General features: G+C 42.9%; 1 protein-coding gene across 4 annotated transcripts in view; it reads left to right on the top strand.

Moving 5' to 3' along the window:
- The window catches only part of LOC124064934 (low-density lipoprotein receptor class A domain-containing protein 4-like), a 176,825-nt gene that overhangs the window by 114,122 nt on the left and 38,611 nt on the right, over nt 1-24,092 (top strand). Inside the window, exon 1 of one of the 4 annotated variants that reach the window (XM_046399846.1) lies at nt 22,689-23,345. The exons of the other annotated variants lie outside the window; for them this stretch is intronic. Within the exon in view, the coding sequence (XP_046255802.1) occupies nt 23,252-23,345 (94 nt within the window). The 5' untranslated portion in view covers nt 22,689-23,251. Of the gene's footprint in view, nt 1-22,688; nt 23,346-24,092 lie in introns of those variants that run through there. 4 annotated transcript variants of the gene reach the window in all.

Raw genomic sequence — 24,092 nt, 5'->3', positions numbered from 1 at the left:
AAGCAGATGTGGGTAAATACAAACTGGTTTGAGGATCAGACCTGTTGAAGCAAGCCGATACGGTCACCGCATTATTTAAATCAGAGCTTCCCAACCTTTTGTGGCTCCAGACACCAGTTTTAGGTGTGGCATTTTTGCAGCCCCAGCTGAAATAAGCCTGTTGGTACTTTTGTTTTATCAATATATCCAAATGAAAGCACCTTGAGTAAAGGAAACCAGTGCACATTGTGAGCTTTCCTCCTCTGAGACTCATGAACATAGTATCCGATGGCATGACAGTTCACAGGAAGACTGACACAACTGCAATATAATTCAAATAATGTGTTTTTTTATGTATGTTTATGTTGTGGAATTGAACTCTAACAGTGAGGGTAACACTGTCAAGGGGCTTATGACGCCATAGGCTACACCATCAGCTCTTGTAAACAAGTAGCCACTGTCTCCAGATTTCTAAACGTTGCAAAACACGGAGAGTTACATGGCGGTGATAGGCTGAGCTTGCCTGGCAGGGGCTTGAATGTGATCTGTGTTTATATATAAAAAAAGTCCCACTGTACAGCTTTAACCTCATATTTACCCATTACAAACTCATTTGTTTTTAGTTTATTTCTGTGTTCTAACTTTCTTTCAACATCCTCACATTGCCCCTTTAACAATCTAAACAACTTTGAAGGTCAAAGTAAAGACTAAATGTACGGGCACTTGTAATGCCTGCAGTAATCTCTCACTGCACAGGAGAACTTTGTATATGCACAGCTGTCAGAAAGGTCCAGGGAAATTGTTTAAAACTTGTCTGATTACGTGAATACTTGTGTTTCTGGACCCTTCTGACTTTTGTTTAGATGTCATTGCATCCTACAGCTCAGTAGTGTACCTAATGAGTCCACTGTTATAATGGTGATGTAATGGTGGACAAAAGTATGCTGTCATAAGCCAGAATCATCTGGATAAAACTGCTCCAAAAACTAGTGCTCATTTAGTGTTTATTGCAATATGAGCCTGGGTGACTTTAAATTTGCCTGAGTATCTTCATCAGTTATGCATATTGATACTGTACGGTCTCAATTAATTACCAGCTACTTACAACAGTGACATCAACACAGATCAATTAGGCCAGCCATTTGAATGGGCCTGTAAGAGCAAAAAGTGACAATGCAATCTACAATTGAATAGATTCAATTAGATAAAGTGCATGTAAGGGGTCATTATACTTCATCATGTTACATTATGGTCTGTCGCTCATATCTCATATCAGTGTTGCTGAGGTACATGAACATCCTCCAACTGATCACAAAATGAAGTGGGTTGTCAGTGTGACTACCAAACACACCTCCTACCGACAGGTCAGTTAGGACAAGTTAGCTGCTGTGTGTGTGTGTGTGTGTGAAACAGAGTGGTAGAAAGCAGTCAGGGACCCTGTGGCCTGCCAGCAGTGCAGCGTGACACAGCTACTAACTCTCTGCACACACACACACGTGCGCCCAGTGCCTATTAGTCGGAAATAGGACAGATGAAAGAGAAAGAAAGCAGAAAAGAGAGAAAAGTAAATAACAGAGAGGCGAATAAAGGAAATGACAGATGAAAGAATGAGAGAATGAAAGAGTGAAAAAAGCAAATTGCAGATAAACAGAAAGAGACACAGAGATTTGAAAGAAGCAGCACATTGCGTGATCTGTTCTCCAGTGCGCTCGTGGTGCCGGTGGAGTTGCCGAGTGTTTTTTGGAAACTAGGTCATTGTTCCTCCCACTCAGCCTGTCTGATCCGGCACATAGCCCAGCTTTTTTTTCCTTTTTCTTTTTTTTTTTTTTTTTTTTTTTTTACCAACTAAGCACCTCTTTCGTCTCGTCTTTTTTTGGGTGGGGGAAAGCAGAGTGGGATTGTTAAAAGTCAAGCACTATTTAAGTGTGGCCGCACACATATACAAACGTGTATGACAGATGAATCTCTGGGAAAAAAAATACTGTCACCGTGACTGGACAAAGTGGCTGACTGCATTAGGAGGAGAGTTCTCCTGAGGTATGTCCAATATGTCCAGCAGCGCTCTCCTCTCCTCCTCCTCTGCTAATGGCTCTGCACTGACAGATGAGCTTAGAGGCTTTTAAATATTCAGCCTCTGCATATTGACCGGGCTCAGATTGAATTATACAGTCATTTATTCATCACTCATTTCACACGAGAAGGCGAGACGCGCTGCCCTCGTACCAATCTGTGAGACATGCATATGCACACACGTGGACACACACACACACACACACACACTCATACTGCGGGTAGAGCAGACAGGAAGGGCACAGAGGCTGAGGCTGTGCTATCCAGGATGAGTAATCATTTCTAACTGTGCCAGCAGAGAAGCAGCACGAGGAGAGAGAGATGGGAGGGAGCTGGATGGGTAGAAAGGAGGGGAAGAGGGAGGAAGAGCAAGAGAGGATGTCAAGAGTGGCAGAGGAGAGGAGAGAAAAACGAGGCATTGAAAACACAAGAGGAAATGATGAAGCATGGAGAAAGAGAGAAGGAGGGATCTGGACAAGAGTGGAGGGAGTACAAAGATGGAGACACGAGAGGAACAAGGAGAAGAAGTTGTGTGACTATCAGTCTGGAGTCATTCAGGCTGATGGGGGGGGGTCCAGTCTGTCCACTGCTCAGCCAGCACCAATCACCAGTCTGCCCTCTGTCAAAAGGTTGAGTCAACTTATGTAGAAGCCACCAGCTCAGAGGACTGAACTGTTTTTCCCTGATGCCTCCCAGCAGCTTTTACCCACGCTGACAAGGCCAGCTCAGTACACAAAGCCATCAGAGATGTCCAGCTCTGTCTCATTAGGTCAGAATCACATCTCCTGTCTTGAATGCTTTAAGGGTCAGTCATAGCAGCGTTGATAAGACAGGCTTAGATCAGTTCCAGCCCAGTCGCCGGAATAAAATGTTGGCACTGTACGTTTCTGCAATACATATGTGTTACATTACACATATATAGCTAATGTATACATACATATATGTATACATTAACTGAACATTCATAATAATTCATAATATGGTTATTATGGTAATAGTTTATTTATATACATTTGTTTATACTAAGAATATACAGACAGTCTGCAGATACAGACACAGCCACACACTGCGAGTGAGTCGGAAGTGATGACTGAGAGGGATCATGTTTGTATGAGTCTCCATCTCCTGATTCAGTTTTGGACTATAGCTGGTTGTCTTACTAGTTTATATCTAAATGGAAACATATTAATAAAGTGTTGAGTTACTTGGGGATTGGGACAATATTTGTACATTTTGTACACTTCCCACATTTGTTCTCTTTGGCAGAAAAGACCCAGAAGTACATATATATCAGCCTAGCTCCTTGACCCAGCCCCCATCGGGCTGCAGTCTGCTGTGTGCCAGCCCACATTACAGGCTGATGAAGTGCCTGTATGGTGGTCTCCCCATACTAACCTGGACTTGCACCAACCGATCTCCATCCCACTCTGTCCTGCTCCCACCGAGCCGGGTGATAAAAGAGCTCCGTGTCACCGGGTTCCAGAGGGGGGAGAGATTCATTACCTGACTTGTGCTGCTGACTGGGACACCACTGACTCTGACGGCTCTGTAATGCTTCGACAAAAAGAAGTAGATAGATGACTGAGTGGAGCCAGAGGGGGGCCTGTAGATAAAAGAGGAAAGAAAGGGGTGCAAGAAAGGGTTAGAAAAGTGACGAAAGAGGGGACAGGAATGAAAAGGGGGGCAGATAGATGAGCGGACGACAGAGAGAGAAAGTGGAAGACAGATACATAAGAAATGTGAAAACAGGGGGGACTAATAGAAAACAAAAGAGCAACCAAAGATAAGTTTTCTTCTGTCAGGCTAATTTTACGGAAACCTTTGAAATACCACGAAATAAAGAAAAAGGAAAGTGAAGTACGTGCAGTTTCATCAACCACTTTGAAATGGATCAGTAGTATTCCTTAAAGTGACACTAAACACATTTGCCAGAAAAATGGAATGAGTCTTTCAGTGATTGTTTCATGAGTTATTGGGCTAGTTGTTGTCTCTTAGCTTCAGCTAATGCTGGCAATATTTCATGCATTCATCTGAAGATGAAAATAAAGAAATGCGCTGTTGTAGTCTACTAAATAATGGACATAAAACCTCAGTAGGAGCCTCGTGTGCTTGAATCATAAGGAGTTTAACATTTCTGGGAAGGTGTGATGGGCAAATATTTCCATTAAACCTTTGAACTGTTTGTTGCACCAGAACATTCCTCATTATTTATCACTGACTTTTCCACTTCAGTGCACTGTTCTTCCAGTGAGGCTTATCCAGGCTAGTGGGGTGTTATCCAGCTAAAATGGTCCCATTAATTGTCATCCAGCTAACTTGGATTAAATTGTCTCTAACAAGTGCGAGGTGAAACCATGGTTAGCGCTTTAGCAATGTGGCTGTATATGTTGATACATTTTTAATGCAGCTGCACAAAAGTTAATGTAAAGCCACCATAAACAAGTTCTAGCTAATGAATGAAACCTGACAGGTTATCTCTTAAAGCAGTTGATGATATTGTATGACACATTTCCATCAAATTAAGCTTTGTGTTCAATCTTACTAATGTGATTTATTTTTTATTCATAAAAAATACTTTAATTACTTCATTCCAACGGTACGAAATGTAAATTTTTCTGATACAATATATTCTTTTTCTCAAAGTATTTCATTCCATGATGTCCATGATGAAAACGAGTCCTTCTCTGTATATCTGACTATCTGACTATAACTTTATGTATTTAATGTACTAATTCTTGTCCATTCTGACTGTGGGTCAGTCTAACTTTGCATTTGCCTCCTTCTTTTAACGAGATTCTGGAAATCGAGAGTCCAGAAAAACTATGCTTTCTAAAACTATCCATTGTTTTGCAAGTCTCTACGTTTCCTGAATCTCTCCAACAGACATGGCAAATGGAAAGTTAGCATGGCTCGCAGTCAGAACGGAAAAATACCAGGAATTTCCTTTTATAATATACATCCAAATAATGCAAGGCAGAATAATGGTGCAACATTCCTGCCTTGAACAGGCTGTGTAAACGGGGACTGTCCTGACATTATGAACAAGTTACATGAATTTTTAAATCGGAGATTCTGAAGATGGACAACATGAGAACTCCCCAAATTGAAGCCAAAACATATCAGTCACGTACTGGTGGCTGGCTGGAGCATAAATGATAAATCCAAACTAAAAACTGGTTTTAATTACCTATTTGAAGCCATAAAAGGGAGACAGATCGTGATTGGATCACGCGGATGTTTGAGTGGAACTTGACTCAGCAGCTACACCACCCGATCACGAGTGCGAGATGGCAGCATTCATATTCAGGATATTTTGTACGATGGGAGGAAGTGGAGTTATGTTGTCCATGTTTTTCTATGACAATGTTTGTACCCAGGCAAGAATAGTCACACCAGATGACATAGTACAAAGAGCAACAAAGTATGCTTTGAGAGGAGGTCAGTGAGGTTGAACTGGTCAAACCAGGACTTTCATTCAAGAGTCCAGGGTTTGAGTTCTGTGTAAAACTGTCTTTGCTTTTTTATTTTAGACCTAAATGACGTTACAAGGTGAAGCTCGGTTAGGTTTAGGCACCAAAACTATCTGGTTTGGTTACAGAATCATCTCAGGTGAAAATAGCGTGGCTGGCTGAGGACACCTGGGTGCATCTGTCTGCATAAAAATACCGGTTGCATAAAGGTGCACTATGGTGTTTACAGTCAGATTTAACAGTTCAAGATATCATTTAATAATCAAATAAAACAGCCAGCAAAAATGTGTGAATGCTGAGCCAGTTAATGAGGAAGGATGACAGGGTCACAGAGACAAAGAGTGAGAATGACTCTTTGAGAATGACTATTCATCTGCAAGAGTATTGCAGATGAATAGGTACAAATGAAAATGGAGATATGCACGATATTTCTCCACACTCTGTGGATTACTGGAAGAGGACAAAAAAAAAGCAAAGAAAAAAGAGAAAAGCTGTGTTCCGTAGATGTCGAACTCACCTACACATACACACACATGTGCACACACACACTCGCTAATCTGTCAAAGCGACAAAGGGAGGCAAGGCAGGGCCGCATTTGCATGACAAACTGGCCCCGCTAGGTTGATTGAAGAGAAAACAATTTTAGGAGACAGGCTGACTGTGTGGTACGGTGCCTGCCACCTCTGGGTGGGCCTCAGGACCCATAATCGGAGTGTGTGTGCTTAAAGGTGGCTGGTTGATTTGTTTGTGAGAGGATGTGTGTGGCTGTGTGAGCCATGAGGTGGTAGTTAGGGGATATGGGATTTAGTTTGATGGCAGGAAAACAGAAACAGAATTCATCAGGTTATTGTGTGTGTGTGTGTGTGTGTGTGTGTGTGTGTGTGTATACGAATGTGTGTTAAAGAGTATTTGTGTGTGTTCCTTTGGAAAGAGAGGGAGTTTGTGTGTGCATGTCCATGCCTGTATGTAATGTCTAGGCACGTAGGAGTGTATGGTTGTGAAAGACAGTGTATATACATAGCCTACTGTGCTGTGTGTCTTGTCTGTGTACACAATTGAGTGAAAAAACAAGTGTCTGTGTGTGTATGTGTGCATGTGTGTGTGTGAGACACTCTCTGTTATACCTTAATCCCCAGATTGCCAGAGCTGAGGATTCAAACATACGCTGGCCTTGATGCTACTGTCAGCCTAATCTAATCCTATCATCACTCTAAAACCTTGTCTGGGTGAAAACACATACACCAATACACAACACAGATACATACACACACACACACACACACACTTTGTCTCTGTGTCTCTCAGAGCTCATTCTCTTTTGCATTCATATACAGTAGATGCCCATATGCTCACCCACAGACTCTTACACACTGACACACACCTGCTTACTGGCAGTGTGAACAGTCATGCAGATGCCTGACACAGCTCGCAGTAGCTCTCTGTACACAGGGTGACAGATGTAGGTTGACTGTGATTTCTGTGACTTCCTGTAAAGTGAGTAGGGGCTTAGTGTGTGTGTGCGTGTGTGTGTGTGAGATGTCGTTTGTGGCTGAGAGACTTTGCAGACCCCAAGTCAAAGCATCAAGTGTCACTAACTGTGATTTCAAATTCCAGAGCCGTCTCTGTGTCTCTATGCTGAGTTGGTTTGACTAGCATCACTGGTTGAGGTTGAGAAAAAAAAGATCCAAGACCTATTTTTTTGTTAAGAATTGCAGACTAAGTCTTCAACGGTCCCAATTTTTAAAATAGAACCTGATGTGCATAATTGGATTTTCAGAAGAAAGAGACCCTATTCAAAAGGGACCCACAAACACACACAATCCTGGTCTAAAAAAATCCGAAAATAATTAGACCCAATCAAAAATGCAGACCCAAACAGACCCAAATGGGGAGAGAAATGCTCTGTCCTTATTCTGGAAATACATAAGGAGCTGTTGTAGTGTAGTTGTAAAATTATGTTTCAGCCTTATTATAACCCAGGTTCACTATTTAGCAATTGTTGTTGTTTCATTACATTTTTACATAATTTCATTGCATGCAGTTGATCTAAATGGGAGTAAACTTCAGCTCTGATCTCTCCTTTACACTGATCAACCATAACGTCGTTACCACCTGCCAAATACTGAGTAGGTCCCCCTTTCTCCGCTGAAACCGCTCTGACTCATTGAGGAATGGACTCCACTAGACCTCTGATGGTATGCTGTATTATCTGGCACCAAGTCATCAGTAGTAGATCCTTTAAGTTCTGTGAGTTTTGAGGTGGGGCTTCCATGGATCCGACTTGTATTTCAAGCACTTTCCATGGAGGCTGGATTTGACTGAGATCTGGAAAATTTGGAGGCCAAGTCAATACCACAAACTCGTTGTGTTCCTCAAACCGTTCTTGTATCACTGTAGCAGTGAAGCAGGACACATTATCCTCTTGAAAGAGGCCATTGCCACTATGGGATACCATTTCCTTGAAGGGGTCTACTTAATCAGAAACAATGTTTACATAGATGGTACATGTAAAGTAAAATCCACATGAATGGCAGGGTCCAGAGTTTCCCAGCAGAACATTGCCCAAAGCATCACACTGCCTCTGCCAGCTTTCTGTCTTCCCATAGTGCATCCTGGTGCCACATCTTATCATGTAAGCAACACATCCACACGATGGAACAGAAAACGTGATCCATCAGCCACTTTTTTTTGTAGGTGCTTTAGGTAGTGGACATGGGTCAGCATGGGCACCCTGACAGTTCTGCAGCTACACAGCCATATACCTTACATAACAGACTGCAATGCACTGTGTGTTCTGACACTTTTCCGTCAGAACCAGCATTAACTTTTTCAGCAATCTGAGCTACAATAGCTCTTCTATTGGATCAGTCAACATTGGCCTGCCTTTCCTCCCCACATTCATCAGTGAGCCTTGGCCAACCCTGTTGCTGGTTAGCTAGTTTTCCTTTCTTGGACTACCTTTGGTAGGTCGTCACGAGTGCAGACCAGGAACATCCCACAAGAGCTGTGGTTTTGGAGATGGTTTGAGTCCCTTGGCTAAATCAACTAAGTTGACTAGCATGTGATTCATAAAGGACCCAAATGCAAAAACACTCCAAGCAAGCAAGTGGAAAGAAAACAACAAATGAGCTTTAATAACACAAAACTCAGACAACATAAACTGTTTGACAACAAAAACAAAAGAAGCACCCAGAGATGTGTCACTACAAGGACACCAACTGCACATGCTCTGGAAAAGTTGTGTAAAGAAATCTGTTGTTACCTGCATCTCTCCAGTTCTATTTGCAATTGCGCTAAGTGCAACAGACAAAACAGCTCTTTTTGTCAACCTTGGAAAGGTTGTCACTTGAGTCACAACATGCATGCAACACTGACCCTCTGAGCATGTGTGGAACGTGTCCTTCAAGCAGGTTCCAGACAGAACTTCTACCTGCCTATGGTGCCCTCAGCTGTCTGTGTACGCTTATAATCCAGACCTTAGATTGTCTGACACTGTAGCATCACACCAGCTTCCAGTTCAGCTGCAAGTGGCAAACCCGTGTGTGTGTGTGTGTGTGTGTGTGTGTGTGTGTGTGTCTCATTAGCTCTAGGTTAAGGCAGGGAGTCCTGGCTGTGACAGGTTTATTAAATATCTCAGGGCCCACAGTGGACATGGCAGGGAGGGAAACCCCCACTGCTCATATAATTAATGTGGCCACTCAATGCTCATGTTTGGAGCCTCTATGTGTGTAAGAGAGTGTGTATGTGTGTAAGCCTCTATGCTTTTCACTTTACCAGCATGAGTTTATTTGTTAATGAGTGTGTGTGTGCCTGGATGGTTGTTTTGCTTGCGCTGTGGAGGGACAAGGAGCCGTTCTTGGGTTGTGACTGGGCAGAGCTTTCCTGCTGAGAGAGAGAAAGAGACAGAGAGATAAATGAGAGATGAAGATGATGATAGAGAGTGAGGAGGTGGGGTGAGGAGGCATGTCTCAGATAAAAAAAAATACTTGCAATACCCAAAAACAAGCCTTTCATGATCAACTGCTCAAATGGTTCTTCAAGTTTACCTAACCTGAATTGGACTTTACACACTGAGGGTTCAGTCTACTTAGCAAAATGAAGTGGTCAGCAACTGAGAGACAGCTATTTATCACAGCAGGAAGATTTCTATGAACCCAAGAACTTTTTAGAGTTCAGAAACTTCGCTTGAACTGTAGGAACCAGGACTCTGCCATGGGTCCTTTTCCCAAAAACATTTCTGCTTTGGGGCAAGCACTTTCTAATGGCCCAGGAACTAGTGAGAAGGACTCTGTAGTGCTGACCCACTGGCCTGTGGCCCCTTAGTACCTGGAATTATCTGGTCAAAAAGGTTCAAATAGGACTTACAAGTCATATCTCTGAAGCTGTCTATCTCTGTCATGGTGATTGGAGAAAAAACATTCTATTAACTAGTAACTTAATATTGCAGGGTTACATTTCCTGAGTGGTATCACCCCAGTTTGTGACTTTGAATTGGGGCCTTGTTTTATTTGTTCAAATTAGACTGATGCTGTTTTTGCACCACCTGTTTATTTATTACAGACAACCCATAAAGGCCAACTGACAGAGTGATTGACAGTATCAAAGAAAGAGAGAGAGAGAGAGAGGTCAGGTGATTAACAAAGTAAATAACCAGAACTCAGCACTATTTGGTTCTTATTTGTTTCCAATTTTTCTTACTAAAGTAAGAAAACCAGTACATAGAACATTAAGCCAGTGGGCACTGATGACACATGCTGCTGAAATATCACAAGCCAGAGTGACAGATTTAGCAGGGGTCTTGGTCTCAAATGTGTATTTTACATTGCAGATGTAAAGAGCAGAGAGGTCATACTTAACAGTTAGGCCCACACACCTGTGGGCTTCAGGTTACTAGCTGCTGACCACATGGATTTGTATGTATTTAGGTCTTTGCAGCTGGATACCGAAGGAGGACAACCCCTAAAACAGAAGAAGCTCTTTGAAATCAGCTATACTTTGACATTAGGTGGACACACAGTATTATCACAGTTGGAATTGTTTGAACTTGAGTGTTTTCAGAGAAGTATTTAGAGAAGGTCCGAGTGAACTGTCAGACGGCATTAGACAGCTCAGTGCCAGAGGTCATCACAGCGGTGCCAGTATCTCTCAGTTTAACGCTCCCTCTTGTTATTGCTTAATTAAAAAAGGATTTGTGTTTTTTTCCACAGCCACATGTCCAGATTAATACACAATCAGGTTAAGAGCGTATTATTCAGAATTCATACAGAATAGTATCGTTGAGGTTGAATTAGTTTAGATTTCAGTGTGATGTAAAGTAAATTTAATAAATTTATTTCGGGTTTTCGACTGTAATTTGGTGATCAATTTGAAGTTTCATTTAGCGTATCTTCAAATGTTTTAAATCTGTCTTTGTAAAATGCTCGGTTGAAGGCAGGAGGGAAAAAAAATGAAAGACAGGCATGGATCTCAGTGAAAACGAGTAAAACATGAAACATGGAGGTGACAGAGGAGAGCTTGATTAGCTGCTTGGAAAATAGTAAATGACAGGAATTGGATGGTAGTGAAAGCAGACAGAAAATGAAATGATGACATGGGCAGCTCTCCCACCTGCACAGACAGACTGTCTCGCCAGCAAACCAATCACTCTCTGAGGAAGCAGCCTCTCACTGGGTGTCACTGGGCAGACAACAAGCACACACACACACACACACACACACACACACACACACAGACACAATCAGAAAACTTGGAATAAATCAGCGCTCAAATCATTTTCCAGACCATTGCCAAGTATCTACAGCTCAGTGTTACTGACTGATCTCTGAGCAGGAAGAAAGGAATAACACAATCCACACAGATACGAATCACATGTTCCATGTCTGCAGCAGAGACACGGCAGTTAGATGTGATTTCAGCTTTGCACCGCCAACAGGAAAAGGGTTGGAAATTGTTCATGGGAGAAAAACAGAGGAACAAGACATCGTAGTATTGACTACACGCTTTGTGATTTTGCTGCTTAAACAGGAGTTCACACTGAAAATAGCAGTGGGATAAACAAATGCACAAGCTGTGTTGGAGTGGGTGTGTTGCTACAGGTGCTACTGAGAAGATGAAGTACTATCCCCTAACCCTCATATGATAACACATCCATGAGTTATAAGCACACTGCCAGAACAGCACCTGGCTATGAGACAATGTTGGCATCTTGGCCACAGACAGGACTGCAGGCCAAGTCTTTTGATTTGATATTTCCCTGACCCTTGCTTAAACATGGAAGCTGTTGTGGTTTGCCATGTTGCAGGCCATGCCAAAGCTCTTATTTCTGCTCCGAGAAGCATGGAAGGATCTCTGAGGAACCATGAATGAGGATACATAAAGCAGCCATGACATATAAATATTCCACACCTACAGCTGGCACATTGGAATGAAATGGCACGTTCCTCCTTTTCTGTCTTTGGATGGTTTCCTCACATCTCTCCATGCGTCCTCAGTGGTAGGGATTGAAGTAAAAGGTGCAAGTGATAGAAACTAGGGTGCAGTTTAAGAGATCTGGGGTGTACTCTTTGACTGCTGAGTCAACTGTATGTTTAGGTTTGACAACAAAAGTGCTTTGGTTAAGTTTCCTGAAAGACTGTGTCGAATGCTTAAGGTCACTCCAGACTTTTTCTGTGTTAAATCAACATCACCAGCTTTAGCATTAACATTAACCAAGTGCTGAGTTCCCAAACATAACCATACAAAGTGTTGCTCATGCCTTAGCTGCTATGTATGGATGTTGTACGGAATCACAAGATCAGATGTTTTGGCAGAAACCTAATTAAATATGTATGTAATTTCCTCATTATTTAACTAGAAAACCTGGTCCGGAAAGCTTTGTTTCCTTCAAAATTTACATGCTGTTCCAGATGATGTCTGTATAAATGCAATATACAGCAGAAGGAGTTGTCAGGTTACAGTACCTGGAATGTGTCAATCGTCGAAGCAAATGTGATAAAATTGCTTGTTTTCTCCAGAGTTGATGCACATTCATACTGTGAAGTAAACTGAACGTTTCCAGACAAGTTCAGACTGCCATGACATGCCTCAAGACACAGTCACTATATGGTCTAGAATTGAAAACAATGTGTGTGGGTGTTCAGACATAATGTTATACTCAGGCAGTGTGTGTTCCCCTTTAGAAGTGTACAGCAAGAATATTCTTGGCTGCAGAGATTTAAATATTTAGGTATTGCTTATTTCTATTTCATGCCTAATCATCACTAAAGGTTTTGGGCATGAAAAAAAAGAAGAAATATGGGAAATTCTTAAAATATTCAACATATCTGCATATTTCTGCTGTGAATCAGACATTACAGAGTCTTCAGGTTATGGCCCGGCATGGCGGCATCTGTCAGTATTCCTCACATATGGAGATATGGATCACATAATCACCATTTTTGCTGCTAATTCCACCCTGTCAGACATTTTATCCACCGCAAATGATACCACTGCTGACTGATGCAGTGTTAATGTTGTTGTGTAGCCTTGCCTTTGGTTTTAGCACCTCAGCAGTGAACATTGCGGTTACAAGCTGTTGTGGGGTGATCCGTTGACTCCCTGTAGCCCTGCTTACTACTACTGTAAAAGGAGGCTTGGGGGGGGGCCCTTCGCTAGCAATGCAAGCTGTGAGCTGGGACGCTCGCTGGCCTGGTACAAGCTGTTAACTCCCTGGTCCTGCTACAGAGCTATAGGATGGCAGTGAGGCAGACTGTGGGGAACGCTGACTGGGCTGGTACAAGCTGTCACGGGCTGTGCTGTTTACGAGCTGCACGGTAGGATTGAGTCAACCCAGGAGCTAACAAAGCTATGCGATATGATAACATATAAGGATGTAAAATCCAAGCAGTGCAGGCAGGGGTCCACTGGAAGCAGCTGTGTTAGTGTAGGCAGCATTAGCTCGCTGGTCGTGCTAACCTGCGTGTCGCTAAGTTCTGCCAGGGTGGTAGCGGGTCTGGGGTGCTGCAACATGTTCCCACCACCATCCATCTGTCAGCCCCTGCTCTAAACACAGCATCCCTCACCTAATGTAATGTTTTCATTATATTCCTCAATATGGGAGCTATATCATTTTGCATGGCATGGCCAGGCAGGCAGAGAGGAGGAGTGCTTGGCATGTTTGGATCTCTGCAACTTGTTCATATGAGCGTCCATCTGTTTCAAACCTGCTGCCCTCACAGTCGGTAGCTTATGTTTTGACACTCTCCAATGTATGTAAGAGATGATGTATGAAACCGCTAATATCTAAGCTGAAGCTGGCTGCTCAAGTTGTTCTTCAAGAGATTTCTTGAAATGGATGTTATCAGCAAACTACCAGGGCATAGGTTAAACTGATAATTATTTGGTGAATCCTAAATTCACTTGACATTAGTGTTAGAATTTGCCTACAGTCTACTCCACCTAATAAAAACAAAGGGGGAAGAGAAAAATGGAAATGGATCCTAATTAGTCCTTTCAGTCAAAGTTAAATTATTCCAAAGAACTTTGAATCAGACGGTGTTTCAACAAAATTAATGGCATGAAATCTAAAGGTTGTCCACAGCTAATTATTTTGTTTTTCGGTTGTCATTGCAGCGTTTGGTTTGCTGGAAAACAAGCTCCAGTGCATTGCCCACAAAGTGAGAGTGTTTAAGTGAGAAAGGCTGAAAATAATTATCCCTGTTTTAATTAGAGAAATGCGATTAAACAAAAGTAATAGCGGACAAAATAACTGTATGTGTGGATAAAGGGTAAGAGAGGGCATGGGAGAGGCAGAGACACAAGGGTGAAAGTGAAGGGGAAGAAGATCAGACTGAGAGACACGTGACTGATGATAATAGACAGACAGCATGTTAATGTGGCTATTGGTTATGTAAGAAGAGAACTGTGTGACAGTCAGGTGACACGGTTGTTGGTTAACAAGCGTGTGTTTCAGTTCCTTTCTTTTACTTTTGCCCTCTGCTTGTGTTTGAAACACTTATGGAGCACAGTGATTTGTTCTAATGTGATCCAAAGTGCTGAACTAGTGTAAAAGTGATCTGGGTCACTGAGTTCGATTGATTTCTGTCCGGACCATCAGGGTTGCCACTGATAGCAGATGATAATTGTCTTGCAAACAGCAAAAACTGAAAAGATAATTACAGTTTATTTAATGTGGGGACTTTGTACAAATCAAATATGTTGTACTGAATATCACTTGTTGGTTTTAATGTAGCAGTAGTTTTCCAAACACATTCAGAGTTATCACCCAAACTGTTGTGCACAACCATCTCAGTTTACAGACTCCTGTGCAATGAGGGATTACATGGAAGCTCTGTCCATTTATTATACTGTCTATGAGTGTGACCAAAGAGAGAACTGATTTTTTTCTTCAAATAACGACTTCTTGTGTCCTGTTGCATTGGGTATGAGCCACTAATCACCAAAGCAAGTAGGATTCATCCTCTGGGAACCATGAATGTCTGTTCAAAATGTCATGGTCATCTAAGTAATAATTGTTGAGCTATCTCAGTCTGGACCAACATGGTAGAAGAACACAAGCCGACAGAAATTGTATTTGTTAAAGCTGGCCCCAATCAGCCTGCTTCAAATGGATTATAATGAATGTATTCCATCACTGTCTAGTCAGTCACCGCTTGTAACTTTGTAGCAAGCCCATAACATTTGCTTTTAAAGTGCCAAAGGCAATGTGCAGCTTTCCCTTTTCCCTCCTTTTACTTGCATCCTTGTTTAAGATGCAGATTGAATTCAACACGGTTGTGTTGTGAGGCCATGGTTTACACAACGTGTAGAGATCACTGTCTGAGCAGCAAACCTGGGGATAAGGGAGCGCTGTATAACGCTTGCTGTGAAATGCCTGCAGTGAGAGCAGCCGTCACATTGAGTAAAAGCAAACACTTTTATTGTAATAATAACAATAACGTGTCTGTATGCTTTAAAGACCAAAGAAAGTGAAGAAGGCAAACGACTGAAACAGTGCAGTCCTGAGTGCTGAATATTTACTTTTTGAGCTAACTCCTTGTACATTTATGTATGAACATGTAGCAGAACATGACACAGATTTGTGTTTTTTGTCATACATTTTAATAATCAGGAAAGAATACATTTATGTATGTATACTTGCAAATGTATGCCTATATGTATGCTTATTTGTTCTGGTATAGACAGTATGTATACATCATTTTGATTTCATGTTTGAATAATAGGTATGTTTCAGTGTGTGTGTGTGTGTGTGTGTGTGAGCGCCTCCAACTATATGTATGGACTGTTAACAGCGGGAGGCTGTAACCTGCACCATCCACACTCTGTAATCACTGCTGTTTATGACTACATAAAACAACACATACACACACACACTCTCTCTCTCTCTCTCGCCCTCATTCTGTCCTTCCCTCACTTTTACACACACACACACACATTTATAGCCGCTGTCTGTCTCACTGTCTGTGTGATTATCGCCGTCTGGTTCGGGGCTCTTATCAGTGTTGTGACGGAAGTGGCTGACGGGACACACGCCCACATGGGCAAACACACCTTTGCCCTCCCTGAATCTCTTGGTCGAATTTCTTTCTCTTTTTCTCATCTTTCTTTTCCTTTGTCAGCCGTACCCTGTCCTTCCTCTGGCAGCTGTAGAGTGGCAGCGCTGTGGTGTTGCGTTTGCGCTCGCCCCGTCGAGCCGTGTGCCAGTTCAGGAGATTGGCATTAAAGCCAGACATGAGCTCATCGGCCCAGCTGGGCAGACAGCCCATTACAATGCTCAGCAGGGCCCTACCGCAGGGGTGAAAAGAGCTCAATACCTGCTGATTATCTACTCTTTCTCTCTGTCTGTGTCTCTGGGTCCCTCTTTCACAGACTCACAGGCTTTTGCTTTCACTCTGTTTCTTCTCTTCTCTGCTGTTCTCTTTCTTTTCTTCACCTCTGCTCTTCCTTCCTGTTTTCTTCTTTTCTTCCCCTCTTGTCATTTATTCACTCACTCAGTCAAGTATCCTTCACCTCAGGCATTGTCTATCTCTTTCTTGATCTGTCGTATTCAATCTGTCTTTCTCTCATTCAAACCCAAACTTAGACACACAGGCTGCCCATCTGTCTGTCTGTCTGTCATCTTCCTTTCTCTTTTTCTCCCTGTTTGTCTCCAGCACACGCGCGCACAACTTTTCAGCGAGCGCTATGGTGTCATTGCAGTGGTGCCTGCGGCAGTAAGAGCGATAGGGAGGGGTGGGTTTCGAAATGACAGGGGTGGAAGTGAGGTGTGTGTGTGTAGAAACGACAGGGGTGGGAAACCAGACAGCTGGTGCACCTGTGCGGACAGGATATGACACGGCACTGCAGCCAGACAAGGGCAGGAAGCAGCAAATATGATGTGGCATGCCAGACGCTTTTATTGAATGCAACTCTCTACTCTGCAATCTAACTGTCTGGAGTGGCCTTTCTGTTACTTAGCGCTCCGCTGAAGACGGAGTTACAGTTGATGCCTAAGCAAACTATCTCCTCTCTCTCCTCTCTCTCTCTCCCTCTCTCTCTCTCCCTCTCTTTCGCTCTTCAGCTGTGTCAGCTGGTGAGATGCATTGCGGTTAATTCATGAATCCCATTCAGCCCCAGTATTAAGGCTGAGTCATATCCATCTTTTGTTCTGACATTTGGAATGGCATTCAGTAATACTGAATATACACAGAAGTCACGGGGTGTTTCGAGTTATTAGTCTGACTGAAAATGTTATGCCAGAGTCAAAATGGATCATCGTCATGTGCGAGTACTTTCCTCACACAAGTCCCGTGACAGAGGCTGCACCCACAGAAGGAATTTTTTTTTGGATAAACAGGCATTAGTGATGCAGGATAGAAACTGCTTTACTGGAGTTTATACACTGGCTTTAAGTGTATTGTGTAAATTTACAGTGGTGCAGGTTATTTCTTGTGCTCAGTGTTCATGAAACATTTGTAATCTGTCAGTTTAATCTTATCCCTTTTTGTCTTAAACCTTGGTAAACTTGAAGACAAAAAGGATGTGAACACCCAAGACTTTACAGCAATGTGTGATTGCTGAGCACTGTCATTCTTCTGGACATACCTGGCAGGAGTTGCTCCCATTGAATGGAACATCTTAGTAGCTGCCAAGAACATTGGAAGTTCACCATCCGCCATATTAGTTCTTTGGATATCCTTGTAAAACGGGGGGACAGAGCACGGGTGACTGACCCTTGTAGGAAAGACTAAGATAAATTCTCTTTCCTTCTGAGAACTGCATCACACACTCCACTTCTGAGCCTTGCCATTAGCCAATTTAATTGTATTTAACAAATATGCAGTACCCAAACAGACTGTGGTTGCTGTTGACCAGACTGTTTTGCTAAAGGCTTCTGAGTGAGTGAAATTACTTAAGTATCTGAATAGGAGCCATGATAAGGGGAGGGTGAATTCTCCGAATGCTAAGGAAAGGAGCTTCACTGTCTCCTATCTTATCTTCTTTAGCACAAGTCACACTAGATCATCCTCAATGAAAGGCAAAGAGATAATGCCATCCCACAGTTGATTTTGGCAGCAACATTTAACAGAACACACAAATCATTGTACATCACATAACGATGTGGGCTAGTGCAAGTGCAGTTAAATTCCCTTAGCACTGTGGTTGTCTCTTTCTTCGCCCTTGTGAATTCTCCTTCACCTTTTGGCCTCACGATGTTTTCCATCGAGGTCAAGGAAAAGATTTTTGGAAAAGACACAGGACCTCATTGTATTCCATTCAACAGCACCCTACGAGAAACAGGCAGTCAGGAAGAGCTGATTCAAATTGTCTGCTTAGTAAATAATTTTGTGGTTTGGCATCAATGTGCATGTGTTACTCTTTTCATCAGTGCTGATTTTCAGTAATGTTGCACCTCCATGTGGTGGTACTATAGCACTAGTGAGGGGTGGCACTGATGTGGGGGGACAAGACCCAGCTTGCAGTTAGCGTTCCATTTCGTCCCAGTGATGTTGGCTGGGTTCAGGGCTCTGTGCAGGCCAATCAGGTTTATTATACACCAAACAGGGAAAGACGTTTATTTCCTCCTTTTCTCTCTATCTTATTACAAATTATTTAAGAGAAGTAAACATAAAGTTACATAGAGACGGCAGACTCATTCATTGGACAGTTTCGGTGTTGTCATCTTGCATCATCGTTGCTACGTGGAACTGCACAGGGAAATCAAATTTCTGTCACTGACAGCAGGTTGTGCTGCATTGGGTTAAACTCTTTCCTCTTTGTGGCTGATCAGGGAAAAGCCCTACACTCATGTGCTAAAGCCCATAAATGTTACCCAAAGTGACTTACAGATTACTTCCATAACCGGGGGCAGTCCCTATGATCATCACATGGATTTAGTTGTAGTTAAGATTTTTGAAAAAAAATCACCAATAACAAAATAATCGTGGTTGTGTGTCTACTTTGCTTTCTACAAAGTGTCTGACTGGACCAAGCCTGGTCCCAGTCCACCTGTTTAGCCTGCACCAAACTGACAGCTTTCAAGTGAACCACACTAAGCACTTTAGCTTATAACTGCACTTTCGTAACACCGGGGCTGTCACAAAGTACAGATTAATGAAGGTCAACATATCCTGACTTCTAATGGTCAAACTCCAAAAACTCTTACACTTACCCTAATGCAACTGAACAGTGTCTTTCATTAAACTCTGCCTGCCTCTAAATGCTCACATCTTTCAAACCTCACAGTTTGTAATGAACAATTTCTTTGTATTCTAAAGCCTAAATAAAGCCTTTGCAACCTGATCACAATGAGTATGTTGTCACAGGTGTCTGCTTACTTTTAGCCATTAATACCTTTTAGCCATTAAATGTTCTTTCCAGACAACAAAACTGATATGTTTTGCATTTTTGTCTGTTCTTTCCTTTTCAAACTGCAAATTGCAGTCTCTGGGCAAGAACAGTGCACATTGCTATAACATAAGCTGGAGGATAGGACTCTTTTATTTTCCCCGTGTCCTCCTCCATGTTCCCTTGAGGTTTCTGATGAAGACGAGTCGTAATTGATTCAAAGCTTGAACCAGTGCCCGGGAGACGGCTTTGGTTTCAGAAGTAATGGAGCGACTGAGAAGAGACTCAAGGAGAACTGAAGCAGACACTAGAGAAGTGGAGCAGTTTTTCCAGTCCATGTTTGGGTTGATGCATGAAACAGACCTTTTCCTAGCTGAGCCACAAGATGGCGCTATGAAGTAGTGTCTCTCTCAGCACCACACAAGCTGAGATGGGAGAATTTGCTCTGGATATCATGGTTTTTTTGGGGGGTTTTTTTTTTCTGTCTTCAGCTGAAGCTTTTGCTGTGCTGCTTTCAGTATCAGCCTGATCACACCCCTGATGCGTTCATGGTCTCATCACAGACATCTAAACTACCGAGCATCTGTAGATGGTAAAAGAATATTTGAGTGAAAGTGTTTCTTTTTAATCTCCTCTGTAATCTATCTGCTGCATATGGTGAGATACAGGCAGGAGGCCTCTTCTTAAACTTTATCTTCAAATATACTCTACATCTAAACACGCACGTGCACAACATGGCTTCAAATGAAGCAGTGCTGGTTGTGTACAGATACCTGGCACTGATGTTTCTTATCCTGCTTAGACTTAATATTAAAAAGAAAAAACAGTATTTAGATCTTTCAGGCACAACGTGAACATGTCATGCTTTGATTCAAACAGTCACGAAACAAAAGCAACACACAGTGAACTCCTGAATAAGCATGAAACCCCTGTGTAAGCAGGAAAGCCCCATGCAAAGTTCCTAAAATAGACGCATGCACACGTGCCGAGCGTGATAAACCTATCAACCTAAAGTTAGTATTCCTCAAATACACGATGAGACAGACGTTTCCCGAGAGAGACACAGAGAGGCTATGCGTGCAGTGTTTGTGTGTGTGTGTGTGTGTGTGTGCGCGCACGCAGACTGCAGTCAGGGGGGATGGTAGGGGAGCTGGTAGACTAGAGTGCATTTGGTATTCAGCCGTGCCTAGTATTTATCTGTCTGCTGGCTGTCTAGTCTGGTCTGGCCTGTTAGTGGTGTCACCCTGCGTGCTCCCCAGGGGACTAAATTGACGCTCCAGACAGACTGTGTGTGTGTGTGAGTGTCGTTTGGCGGTGGAGTGTTTGTGAGTGGATAGAGGTGGGTTGCAAAGGGAGAATCAATGTTTGTCTGAGTGTGTCTGTATATGAGAGCTTGTCTGGGGTGTGCATGCATGTCTGGAGTGTGTTTTTATGTGTATGTGTGTGTTTGAGGATGCAAGGATGACCTCACATCAAGGCAGGGGATTCTCCTCAGTGTCTCGATTGATACTGAGGCTTTAACTGACAAGACAGCATCAACTCGATTTGTTGCTTCAGTAGAATTATGACAGCTGCCAGGCGTTTGTAAATTGCGTCAGGACCACGCATCTATTTTTTTCTCCCTTCCCAAAAGTGTCACTTCGCTTATGAAGGAGGGTGGAATTCATTGGAAGCCATCAAGGAAAATATTTTTGCATGATTGGATATAGAACTTGGCCAGTCATGCAGCACTTAATGCACAACATCTGTTGAAGGTCTTTGCTTTTCTCATTTACTTATTTTCCTTCACAGAGAGACATCTTATTGCCTTTGGTTTTCAGAATTGAAATGTAAACCCCCTGAGAGCAGGCATTTCCCAAACAATTTTCAGTCTATATATGATGAGATTTTCTCTCATGGTTCGCAACAAAATGTTGCTTTTACTATTTACTGCAGAAGGGGGCTGTAAGAGAGCAAGCCTCTGATCAAAAGAACCATTGCTGTATTATTGTCTCTTTGTCCTGTGCACAGATGAGGTAGAACTCTAACCATACCTGCTTTGTTGGAGGGCCACCTGAAAGCTCTTCAATGACCTCTTAGAGTCCCTAGACCATATTTTGGCAACCTGCTGGTCTAGAGTGGCATTCATCGTTTTTCTCAGATTTGAACAGCCTGGTTTATTTATAGACTGCAGACAGTCCTGCGCTAAATTGTGTGTGTGTGTGTGTGTGATGGGTGGGAGGGAGGGAGGGTTGCACTGTTGGTTAGATTCAGGGGGGATGTGTTGGGGTGGATGGGGAGGTCGGGGAAATGCTTCTCTGCTACACATGTGCCCCTGAACCACAAGACTGGCGCGGGGGTCACCTCAAGGTTAGCCCCTTCAAAGGGCTGTCTCTATTGGCTGTGGCCCGTCGTAAAAAGGGAGTGAAACTCGAAGCGCACTCCCCACCCTCCCCAAATAACCCACCAGACCGAGCAGTCCGGGCCCTGCCTCCTCCCTCCCTCTCTCCAATGCTCTGCTCTCCCACAGCCATTGTCAACCACGACCCGGCCGTCTGCTAGCTTTCTGAGTCAGGTCACCCCCCCCACCCACCCCCGTGCACCCACCCCCCTGTAACCCAGACACGCACACAAACATATAACCCCCTGTCCCATCCCTTCTCCACTGATGCTTTCAAGTTCTCCTGGTACAACTAGTATCCAAGTTGTGTATTATGTATGTCAATGCACATTGAGGTGCTTTTGGTGAGAAATAATTAACTGGACCTTGCAATGACATTTTTTTCTTTATTTATTTCTTTTTTTGGGGGGGGGTTTAAAATCAATCGCTGTAATTTATTCTGCAAGGTAAAAAAAATGAGTCAAGTGTAAAATTAATGAGCTGACTCTTAACCTATGACATTTTATGTATTTGTTTCGCATTTTTGGTGCTTAAAGCAAAGTCTTAAGACTTGACGTACAAAGATTGTAGTCTGCTAAACAGGTGCAGGACTCCCAGCTGTATAACATTTATAAATAGTCAGGCATCATGATAGCCAATTAATGCATTATGCAGCTAATATATGCAAGCCTCTTCATGAATATTAACTACTGACACCCGATAGCACCGCAACAAACATGACTTAAACAGGACCCCGGCATAAACAAAATCTTTTACTGATTTAAAGACAGTAGCTTGCAAAGGCCTTGTTTTGTGGTTTTGTCATTTCATAAACAATACAGTAAGCAAATTTCACAAATTGGACAAATGAGTACAAAATTTGTATAAATGTCTGTTTATATGACCAACGTCTGTTTTTAATTTAAAGTAGTCTACTTATCACAAGGAGGAAAACATTTTGTTCATATTATCAGCACAAAAAGTCGACTACTTTGTTCGTCAGCAAGCTTAAACGTGTGTCACAGTAAGCCCAGACATCCCCAGTCAATATTTGTGTGGGTGTAAGAGCATATGACATTTTATTTCATTTTTGGTTGACTGAAGGCGTAATTGTATTTTTCCTGTCCGCTCCTGAAGGCAGCACCTTTCTTTCCCTCTGTCTGTTCCTCCTCTGGAGCCCTCTGATTGGCCGCAGCAGCAGTCTGTCAGCGTATAGGCGGAGCCTTAGCCCGCTGTGTCTGCTCCGGTCTAGTGGAGGAAGGACAGCTGCTCTTAGCGGCGAAGGAAGGAACGGAAAAAACTATACAATGTGTTAGCCACGGGCAATGGCTCGTCCCCTAATCTCCCTCTAATTCACTGTCCGAGCCGCTCCGATTCAAATATGGCGTGAGAAAAACCGTGGAAAAATAATTGCGAAACTGTCAGGAGTTACTCGTAGCGGCGGACTCAGCTGCCGCTGCCTGGAAGTTTTGTGTTGTTTTCCCGTCGTGGGGCCCCGACGGTGGCGGTGGCTCTCTCCCCGGAGCGGTGTCCCGGTCTGCCTAGCCCCATGCAAAACCTAACGGCCCCTGGCGGCCCCGGCAACTCCAATGTCACCTGCTCCTGCAACTGCACCGCTTCCCAGCCACAGGGAATGGAGATATGTGAGTAACATTAGTTGCGTTTCTCCTGACCTTAAAATCCTACCAAGAGACTTCAGTACCTAATCGGTTTTATGTGCGCTCTCCAGTGTAGCAAGCAGCGGAAGGACAACAAATCAGACTAAGTGTTTATCTAAGACGGTCTAACAGTTCTGCTCTCTGTCTACTCCCGCACGGTTATTCTAATAGTAACGTTATTCCTTCAGTACTTCTATAGGGACATAGGGTGTACTTGCGCTGTCTTCTGTAAACTTTTAGGTGACATTAGAGTGCTTGCTGGTATCTATAATTTCTAACTTTGTTGTCTTTATTTGACTGAAAGTTTGTCTTTAGTACACAATATTGAGTTAACACTGGCTCTGTCGCACTTTATGTTGTGTTTGAGCTCTTTTAACATCCATTAACATTACACGGACATACTGGAGTACTCAACAGTTAGCTTACACTGAAGAATTTACAGTCATATTCGTAAAGAACTTGCATTATACAGCTTTTGAAATGTATTATGGATTTGATGTAGTTCTTTTTAACAAGAACCTATTGTGGCCTATTGTGAGTTTTCCTTGACTATTTAAGTTTCCTGTTTTACTTTTCCTAGACGTTTACTGCCATAGTGGTTGGTTTTATATTAATACTTGGGGATTTAGCCTTATAGGCCTGCCGGGCTGTGCATGCTCCGAGGGATCACCACAGAGGGTTAAATAGTTTGCCTGTCAGCATAGACAGGAAACGCTGGAATGGTATGTTATG

The sequence above is a fragment of the Scatophagus argus genome, chromosome 9 (assembly GCF_020382885.2).
Source record: "Scatophagus argus isolate fScaArg1 chromosome 9, fScaArg1.pri, whole genome shotgun sequence".
In the NCBI taxonomy this organism is placed as follows: Eukaryota; Metazoa; Chordata; class Actinopteri; family Scatophagidae; genus Scatophagus; species Scatophagus argus.
This window is presented reverse-complemented; position numbering and strand designations above follow the sequence as displayed.